Source organism: Cydia amplana, chromosome 25 (assembly GCF_948474715.1).
Source record: "Cydia amplana chromosome 25, ilCydAmpl1.1, whole genome shotgun sequence".
Lineage (NCBI taxonomy): Eukaryota > Metazoa > Arthropoda > Insecta > Lepidoptera > Tortricidae > Cydia > Cydia amplana.
The window spans coordinates 9249892-9260129 of NC_086093.1; the positions used below are offsets into that span (position 1 = coordinate 9249892).

The 10238-nt window shown below is 41.4% G+C and overlaps 1 protein-coding gene across 1 annotated transcript; it reads left to right on the forward strand.

Moving 5' to 3' along the window:
• Positions 1–3895: 3895 nt before the first annotated feature.
• Positions 3896–9115, forward strand: LOC134659651 (uncharacterized). Its single transcript, XM_063515327.1, has 3 exons — positions 3896–4339; positions 5268–7174; positions 8786–9115. The coding sequence occupies exons 2-3, from the start codon at positions 5318–5320 to the stop codon at positions 9113–9115; spliced, it is 2187 nt and encodes a 728-aa protein (XP_063371397.1). The 5' UTR covers positions 3896–4339; positions 5268–5317.
• Positions 9116–10238: the final 1123 nt, after the last annotated feature.

Sequence of the window (10238 nt, forward strand, 5' to 3'; positions counted from 1 at the left end):
CGCACTTCGCGACCTATTTTTTAACCGGCAACGTCGACTTTGCCGTCCGTTTTTGAGAAAAGTATTATTTTTGTTGAATGAAAAATATTTGTTTTTACAATTTTTTTTCAAAGTCAGTGATGGTCGTAGAAAAAGTATTGTATGCAACGTTGTTTAACTGAGTCAAAAAATACTCGTGGCGTCTTTATTAACAATTTTCGGCTTCGCCTCAAATTGTTACTCACGCCACTCGCCTTTTTTGACCCCTCTTAAACAACGGTTGCATAAAATACTATACCAGTAATTGAATTCTACATTACTCACTATTTTAAACAACAGGAAGTTAACCAGATATTTGCCTTAAGGACAATAATAACTGTTAGTACTATTTATAGAAATGAGCAAATACATGCCTTCCTTATCTAAAGCGACGTGGTTTACTAGCAGCCTACCAGCACGTATTTCTCGTAATATACATGTATGAATTTACTGTTACCATACCTAAATGAGTTAAATTATATGTAGACTTATGTATCGTAATTTTAATATTACCTACCCTATTTAGAGAAGATGTATCTCAAAACCGGGATGAATTGAAAAAGAAGGGGGAGGCCTTTGCCCAGCAGTGGGACACAATAGGCTCACAATAAAGATAATAGTAATAATTTAGAGACGAACGCAAGGAAATCTTCGATCGAAATGAGTTGCGAAGTTACTGTCGGCAAGTTCAAAATAAGTCATGCCATTTTTGGCTTATCAGATCTTTAAGAGTCGCTAGCAAGCTCGGCCGAATTTCACCTTCCCATACAAACGGAGTTTCGTTCTCATTTTAAAACTACGAGTTGGATTGTAACGAAACTTTGCACATACAATGACATGAGGTATATCTAGTTCTGTAATTAGTTTATATAGCTCCAGTTTATAAAACAAACGAAATAGAGCAAAAACAATATTTGCATGAGAAACTTTAATTCGCTGATTTTTTTTATCTATGGTATCTGAAGCTACATAAACTAATTACAGAACTAGATATACCTTATCCTATTGTAAGTATAAAGCTTCAGAGCAATCTAACTACTCGTTTTAAAATGAGAGCGTAACTACGTTTGCATGGAAGGGTGTCTGGATGAGATCGCTTTTTAGCGATAAGACCGCCTGTTGTTTACCTCTGTTGTGTTTCTGTTTTCTTTTTGTATTATTTTCTTTTGAGGTGTGCAATAAAGAGTAGGTATTTGTATTGTATGGAGAACCGATCTTGCCGGAGACTTAATTCCATGCTCTAATCTAAAGGGGCCCACTGATTAACAGTCCGCCGGACGGTATCAGCCTGTCATTTAGAAGAAAAGGTTGACAGTTCCGAACAACTGACAGGCCGATACCGTCCGGGGCGGACTGTTAATCAGTGGGCCCCTTAACTTTAATACAAACTTCAGAAGTGACGCACGGAACCCTCAAGTTGTATAACAAGTTGGTAAGCTACTGTCGGCAAGTTCAGAGCCACATGTGCGACAACGGGTCCACGTGCGGAGCACCCGGCCGCTAAATATAGACGGGATTTGTTCAACATTCCCGCCATGCCCATTTCCTCTTCACACTGGCACCCCTCGCAAACCAGTGACCTATAGGAAATCTTATACCAACTTCAATATAAACCTTGAAAAAAGAAGACTAGAAAGAAAAGCCGAAATTGAAGTAGGGATATAATATAACACATACCTACCTAAAGTTTGTTAATATTATGTGCAGTCAGCAGCAGAAGTTGCTAAGCGGACGAGGTGTTCAAAATTACCTTGACGCGATTATTCTCTTAACAATAAATTCACGTCAAGATCATTTCGAACACCTCGTCCGCTTAGCAACTATTGCTGCTGACTGTATGTATGAATCCCACACTGGGAGAAAACGTAATAAAACACCCCTATCACAACGTTTTTATAACCAGTGTGGGACCACCATTTTTATTAGGACTACACCTTTATTATAACGTTTTGTTTTGATTTTTGTATAATAAAGTGTTTTAGGTACTACTACTACTACATTACATATACAAACATTGCCTAATGCCCTCTTCACCTCAAATAATAACATTAAGAAATACCATCGAGAAAACTCCTAACCGTCTTTCGTGTCGTCGCCTCTGCGTCGCCTACACTGTTAACTGTACATCGGTGGACCTTATTACAAAAGACATAAGGTCCACCGATGGACAGTTAAGTGTTGTTTGTATCTTAGCATCAATCGCCGCCGATACGGCCGTCTAGACAGGCTGAACCAACCAGCCGTGACTGATTTCATTTCGAACTTCGAACCGAGGCACGGGGCAGACCATGAGACCATTGCTGTGTTTAACCATAGAGAATAAGTCAAGAAAGAGTGGTGTTATGTGGCGTGGAGTAAAACACAGTTTGACGTTTCAAACTAGACTGATTTAATTCGGGACGTAGTACTGCTTATAAGGGAGACAAATCTCATTAGGATATTAGGGTAAACATGAGAACAGTAAATACATTTTGGTCTCAGGACCATTTAAGATAACTTAACACTAATTACAAATAACACATTAAGACATGAGGATGTTTACAATTATAGATGGGAAGTGTAAATAAAGTAACTAACAAACTAATTAGGATTTCAAAGTACAAAGCTATTGGGAAAGGTAAATAAACTTGTGAGTAACAACTTAATAACTAAAACTAGGTATATAGATCATATTATATAACAGTGGTAACTCTAAACATCAGTTTTCTTAACAAAACTCGAGTTATTCCGTAGTCGACATCTAACGTCAAGTTGTGGAACTATCAGTACTGCTGCTTGATACCAGATGTCACAAGTTTCGCTGCTGACGAAAAATGTACTACTAAAACAATGTTCAGAACGCATCCTATGTGACGTCACGGACGGCCGATTGCCTCCGAAATTCGAAGATCGTCAACGATCGGATGCGTATATAACGTCCGCCGCCAGCAGCCAACGGCAATCTTCCAAAATACGTTGAAACGACAAACTGTACTTGTAGTTGTACTACTGTATTAAAATAATTTTATTTTACAAATAAATCTCTGTACATAAGTTAAAATAACAAATCTTCATTGAAGATCCTCTTAGGCATCCCTGCACCACTAGAAAGGAGCCTAGGCCTCAACATTTGGTCCTTCACCCGTCGAAGAAGAGCGTCGAGTTCGACTTCGGTACCAGCGCCTGCGAAGAACGCGTCCGCAACGCAGCTTCATCCCGTTTCCCGGAGAGAGGAACTCCGCGAGTCGACTACAGCATCCCATATTAAGGACTGGGGCGTCTCAAGCGGGCGAACAAGCGGCGGTTTCAACTACCAACGGTTTTCGTCAAGGACATCTTCAGCAAAGGTCGTCGAAGATCCCGAGAAGTCCCGGGTTAGCTGAAGAACACCACGAGATCCCGATTCGCAGCATCGCCGTGCGCAGCGTCATCCTACTACTTCAAGGTCCAGCGAGAGTCACGCATCGGCATAGCAGCGAGAACAGGTCGAATTACGGTTCAACACAAGTAAGGTCGTTTCAATATCCTTCTATCCCTAAAAGAAGTAATTCTTCTTCCTTTCCCGTGGTTAATTACCACGCAGCTTCAATATTTCGAACTAATATTGCTCATATTTTCAACATAAATTCAAATTTTGTCAGTTATAAATCCTAACGGTCAAAGTTAAATTTAAATATATCTTTAAAATTACATAAGTTAATTTTCAGTTAAAATAATCATAAGCGCGAATATATCACCGAGCGCATATCAGCTGATCGATTTCGCTATTAGAGGTCAAGGAAACAGTGCATTTAGTATCCTCCTAGTCGCCGAGCGCATCGCATGTGTTTTCCTTATCGGTAATCGATCAATGCAATCAGTGCATACCTATTGTGCGCGTGAACATCGCCCGGTTATTTATTGCGTTTACGGTAATTATCTTCAAGTGAATTCTAATTGGAGTGCTTAAAACCTATCCTTAGTTCATTTAGTGCAAATAATGTCGTTAACGCAGTTAGTTAAACAGCGGGGAACATTAAAATGTAAACTAACCAACTTTAAGACGTTCCTAACGCCATACTTATCGATAGCGACGTTAACTGACGTACAGGCCAGTGAAATTCAGTGCCGTCTTAGTAAGATTGAGGAAATGTATGCAGTGTTTGATGAATTACAGGAGCGGATTGAAGTAGAATCGGAGACCCCCCGGGAGCAATATGTTGAGCGTATGGATTTCGAGAACCAGTACTTCGCCATCCTGGCCAGCGCTCGGGAATTACTTCGCCAGCGTGGCAAGGTGGATGCCGAAAGTAAGGTTATGTCTGAGGCGGGTTCCGGTTCGTGCCAGCATAAAAATAATCTGGTAAGGCTTCCTAAGATTGATCTACCTCACTTTAACGGCAACTATCAATATTTTTTGGAATTCAGGGATACATTTTTGTCTTTGATCCACACTAATGATTCTATAGACGATATTAACAAGTTCCATTACTTGCGTTCCTCCCTACAGGGAAGTGCCGCATTAGTAATTAAAAGTTTGGATTTTAAAGCCGAGAACTATAAGACTGCTTGGGAGCTATTGTTAGCTAGGTATGACAATAAGAGGTTATTAGTTAATAATCACGTTAAAGCTTTGTTCAGTGTCGAGCAAATTCACAAAGAATCTCACAGGGCGTTACGTCATCTTTTGGACATTACGAATAAAAACCTTAGGGCGCTTAACACTTTAGGCCAACCAACCTCTGAGTGGGATACGCTTATTATTTTTATGATGTCATCAAAATTAGATTCGGTAACCAGCCGCGAGTGGGAAGAATTTAGAAATACGTTGGATAATCCTCCGACGTTGGAACAATTTACCACGTTTATTTCGAATAGGTCTGATTTATTGGAGACGCTCGATGAGTCAAAATCGAGTTCAGTTAAGGCTAATCGCCACCCTGATAAACAAAAGAATTTTTTTGTTGTAGCTGAGACTCATAATAAGGCTAATAAACCAAAATACAGCTGTCCCATGTGTGCGCAGAATCATTTTCTGTTTTCTTGCGATTCGTTTCGCAAATTGTCAGTTGACCTTCGTCAAAAGAAAGTCAATGAATTAGACATATGCCAGCTGTGCTTAAGACCAGGTCATCAGTTGTCTAAATGCCGTCTGTCTACTTGTAAATATTGTAGTGAACGGCACAACACCTTGCTTCATACCGAAATAAATAGCGACGCGGTAGAGGTAGCTGCTCTGACCACTGAAAAAATAAATTTGACTCAACAATCCTCTGCACTGCTTTCCACAGCTTTGGTGAGAGTCAGCGATGCCAAGGGTGCTCTGCATGTCGTCCGCATCATGCTGGACAACTGCAGCTCGACCAACTTCATCAGCGAGAGGCTGCGCAGCAAGCTGCAGCTTCCGGTTTCCTACACGGGCTCCACTGTGACAGGTATTAACAATACCTTATTATCTAAAAGTAATCAGTCTTGCAACGTCACCATAAAATCAATGACGGGAGACTTTGAGTTGGAGCTTAGCTGTCGTGTGCTTCCTCACATAAAGGATTTGTTACCAATGTCATACATAGACATTAAGAACCTGCAAATACCGTCGCATATTCAATTATGCGATCCTACTTTCAACATTCCGTCGGTCATAGACATGTTGGTAGGCGCGGAAGTATTCTGGGAAGTGCTAGGTACTAATAAAATCGATTTAGGGAAGCGTCAACCCAAGCTGTATGACTCGAAATTAGGCTGGTTAATTTCCGGTTCGGTCCTTAATAACAATCAAAATAATCACATTCTCTGTCATGCTTCAGAATTACTTGACACTGATATTGACAAGCAGCTCACGCGTTTCTGGGAGCTCGATAGTGTATCGCCAGTACATAATTTCACCCCCGAAGAGCGGATTTGCGAGGAACATTTTAATAAAACTACGACGCGGACTGACGATGGGCGGTTCGTTGTTACCATGCCACTTAAAGAATCGCCAGAGATTCTAGGCGACTCTTATGAAATGGCTAAGTGCCGTTTCTTATCTTTAGAAAAAAGGTTAAAACATGATCACGAATTTAGGCAGAATTACAACGCGTTCATGAATGAATATCTCGAATTAGGTCACATGTCCTGCACTGCGCGCGAGTCGAGCGACAGCGGCGTAGAGTGTTTTTTGGCGCATTTTGGGGTGGTAAGGGAGAACAGTCTCACCACTAAATTAAGGGTTGTTTTTGACGCGTCAGCCCCCACCAAATCAGGGGTGTCTTTGAACGGAATACAGAGAGTCGGTCCCACCATTCAGGATGACTTAATTTCAATTTTATTAAGATATAGGCAACATAAGTATGTAATATCAGGTGACATCGAAAAGATGTACCGTCAGATGCTAATTGCACCTGAACAAAGATGCCTTCAGCAGATTTTATGGCGTTTTAATCCGACCGATCGTCTTGAGTGTTACTCTCTGAATACAGTGACATATGGCACAGCTTCGGCTGCCTTTCTGGCTTGCCGCTGCTTAAAGCAGTTAGGTTTAGAGGCGTCAGATTCAGTCATACAGCAATCGATCGTACATGACTTTTATGTCGACGATTACTTGAGCGGCAGCACGAACATCGATGATGCTATACAGTTGGGAAAGGGAGTAATCGACACATTAAAATCAGGTCAGTTAAATTTGCGAAAATTACGGTCTAATAATGTTGAAATATTGCAAGCGTTACAAGGTCACATACAAACAAATAATTGTTCGCAAAATAGTGCAAAAGATAATTTAAATATTCAAAACTTGAGCATTTCCGTGCCATCTAAAACATTAGGGCTAAATTGGCAATGTGACACCGATACCCTTTTCTTTACGATTAATTTAAAAACTTGTAACAATGTCACAAAGCGTCACGTACTTTCGTCAATCGCGCAGGTATTTGACCCGATAGGCTTAGTAGGGCCTTGTGTCTTAGAAGCAAAAATATTGCTGCAAAAATTGTGGCAGGAACCATGCTCGTGGGATCAGGAGATACCGCCCACCCTTAAAGCGCAATGGGGTAAATTCGAAACCACTTTACCATTTCTCAATGAAATTAGAGTTCCGCGCTGGGTTTTAGGCGATTCTAGTGAAGAGATAGAATTAAATATATTCACAGATGCATCTGAGGCCGCGTACGGAGCTTGCGCGTATATGAGGACGAAGGATAGCACAGGGACAGTTACGGTCCGTCTTTTAGCCTCTAAAAATAAAATTGCCCCAATTAAAGCCACGACCATTCCCCGGTTAGAACTATCTGGGGCGTTGCTCGGTGCAAGACTGTTTACAAAGATACTGAGCTCACTCACCATAAAATTTAATAAATGCACATTTTGGTGCGATTCAATGATAGTCCTAGGGTGGTTAGCGTCATCACCCGCCAATCTTAAACCTTTTGTACGCAACCGAGTGAGCGAGGTACAGGATGTTACTGCCGGTCACACGTGGCACTACGTGCCCTCAAAAGAAAACCCCGCTGATTTAGCGTCACGAGGCTTAAATGCTAGGCTTCTTGCGGCCTCTGACCTTTGGTGGACAGGTCCCGAATTTCTTAAGCAGGATTCACTTGCCTTGCCCAAGTCGCAGCCTGCATTGCCTACAGATTTACCTGAAATGGTTCATTGTCTGGCAACAGACATTCAAGAGTCTCCATTTTCGCTCCTCCTCGATCGAGTTTCCAAATTCTCTAAATTGGTTCGAGTCGTAGCATATGTCATGAGATTCATTAATAATTGTTCAAGAAATAAGGCTAAGATTACAGGTTTTCTACAAAGTTCAGAATTAACTTCGGCCCGAAAATCGATTATATCTCTGTCTCAAAGAGAAATGTTTGAAGAGGAATATGCCACATTAAAATCAGGCAAAAGTCTTCCTGCAAAAAATAGACTGCTTTCTCTCAGTCCGTACGTTGATACGGATCAGCTGTTAAGAGTAGGCGGGAGACTTGATAACACATATTACAGCGATGACGTCAAGCATCCAATCATATTATGTAGCAAGCACAGGCTCACAAAATTAATATTTGTATTTTTTCACTTACAATTTTTGCACGCAGGTCCTCAATTATTGCTCAATAGCGTCAAGCAGCTTTATTGGCCTCTAGGCGGTAGGAACTTGGCGCGAAAAACGGTAGATAGTTGTGTGATGTGTTGCAGGGTCAAAGGTCAAACTGTTCAACCTATAATGGGAAATTTGCCTGCAACGCGTGCCCAATTAGATCACCCGTTTTTGAACACGGGCACGGACTACGCAGGTCCAATATTGATAGCTGACCGCAAAGGTAGGGGCTGTAGATTAGTCAAAGCCTGGATATGCATTTTCGTATGCTTTGCAGTAAAGGCCGTGCATCTGGAACTTGTCTCAGACCTCACCAAAGACGCATTCATGGCTAGTTTAAACCGGTTTATTGCTCGCCGGGGTAAACCAAAAAATATTTATTGCGATAATGCCACTTATTATACTGGTACCTGTAATGAGCTGTACAGAGTACTGCAAAAATCAGATATTGCATCAAATCTTGCTCAATCTGAAATTAACTTTGTTTTTTCACCTCCCTATTCACCGCATTTCGGTGCCCTATGGGAACGATGCGTGCGCTCAGTAAAGCACCATTTGCGCCGCATTTTAAATCTAACACATTTAACGTTCGAAGGTATGAGCACGTGTTTATCGGATATTGAAGCTGTCCTGAACTCTAGACCTTTAACCCCCATGTCCAGTGACCCTTCCGATCTGACCGCTCTCACACCAGCCCACTTCCTTATTGGACGACCGCTTATGTTTGTTCCTAATTCGCAGAATCCTGTGCCAGAGGAGAAGATCAACACGCTGCAGCGGTATCGGCGCGTGGAGCAGCTCAGACTTCATTTTTGGAACAGATTTAAAGTAGAATATGTTTCACAACTACAGCAAAAAACCAAATGGTTTTCATCACATGATCAACTAGTGGAGGGAGCCCTAGTTATCATCAAGGAGAAAGGGGTGCCCCCTTTAATGTGGCTACTCGGCCGCATAGTAAAGCTTTATATGGGCAAAGATGGAATAGCCCGAGTAGCAGATATAAAAACAAAACGGGGAATAATCAAGCGGGCATTTAATAATATTTGCCCCCTGCCCACTTCCATGTAACGTGCATTGCACTCCGGATTATGCACAAGCACTCACATCCTGCTCTCAATTATAGGTTCCTTGAAGTACTTCAACGCCGGGAGCATGTTCAGAACGCATCCTATGTGACGTCACGGACGGCCGATTGCCTCCGAAATTCGAAGATCGTCAACGATCGGATGCGTATATAACGTCCGCCGCCAGCAGCCAACGGCAATCTTCCAAAATACGTTGAAACGACAAACTGTACTTGTAGTTGTACTACTGTATTAAAATAATTTTATTTTACAAATAAATCTCTGTACATAAGTTAAAATAACAAATCTTCATTGAAGATCCTCTTAGGCATCCCTGCACCACTAGAAAGGAGCCTAGGCCTCAACAACAATTTACAACTAATATTATGAACAGAAGTAGTTGAAAATAGAGTTCCGGTTAATCCGGTTATATTAGCTAAAAAAATTCGTACATTAGAGTTTTTGTTGCCGCGACATCTATTGTCAACTAGCAGTACTGATAATGTCCGCTACTTGACGCTAGATGTCGACTACGAAATAACTCTCGTTTTGGTAAGAAAACTGATGTATGGAGTTACCACTCTTTCTTTACTTATATTTCTCTATGGTTTAACTTTGAATAGACTGTGCTCAATAGAGGGTACTGGAGCAGTGCGTAATTGACATAATTGTCACCTGCAAGGCCGCGGGGTCAACGGTCGGCGGTGCGCGTGCGCCGATGCCGGTTGCGAGCTAACCAACCGAGTGATCCACTTAAGCAGTCGTGATTTAACGACACGGTCTAACTAGATTGTATACAATACTAAACAAAGTATAGCGCGTATTGTTCGACTGGTCGTCTATTAGAAGTCGAGAATTTGGCCAATGAGCTTATTATTAGGCGGGGCAAAAATGTGCATAAGAAACGGACACTTTACTTATATATGTCATCCAGCGGGATTTTGGAGGACTTTATCCACGTGACAAAATATCCGTCACTTTTTAACACCGCGCGATTGAAAGTGACGGATACCGTTTTATCACGGTGTCACGTAGACAAGATGGAGCATCATATCCGTACATCAGGAATAATAAAAAATCATTTAAAAAACTCAAGTAGTATCTGATAACGTGATAACTGTACTTTA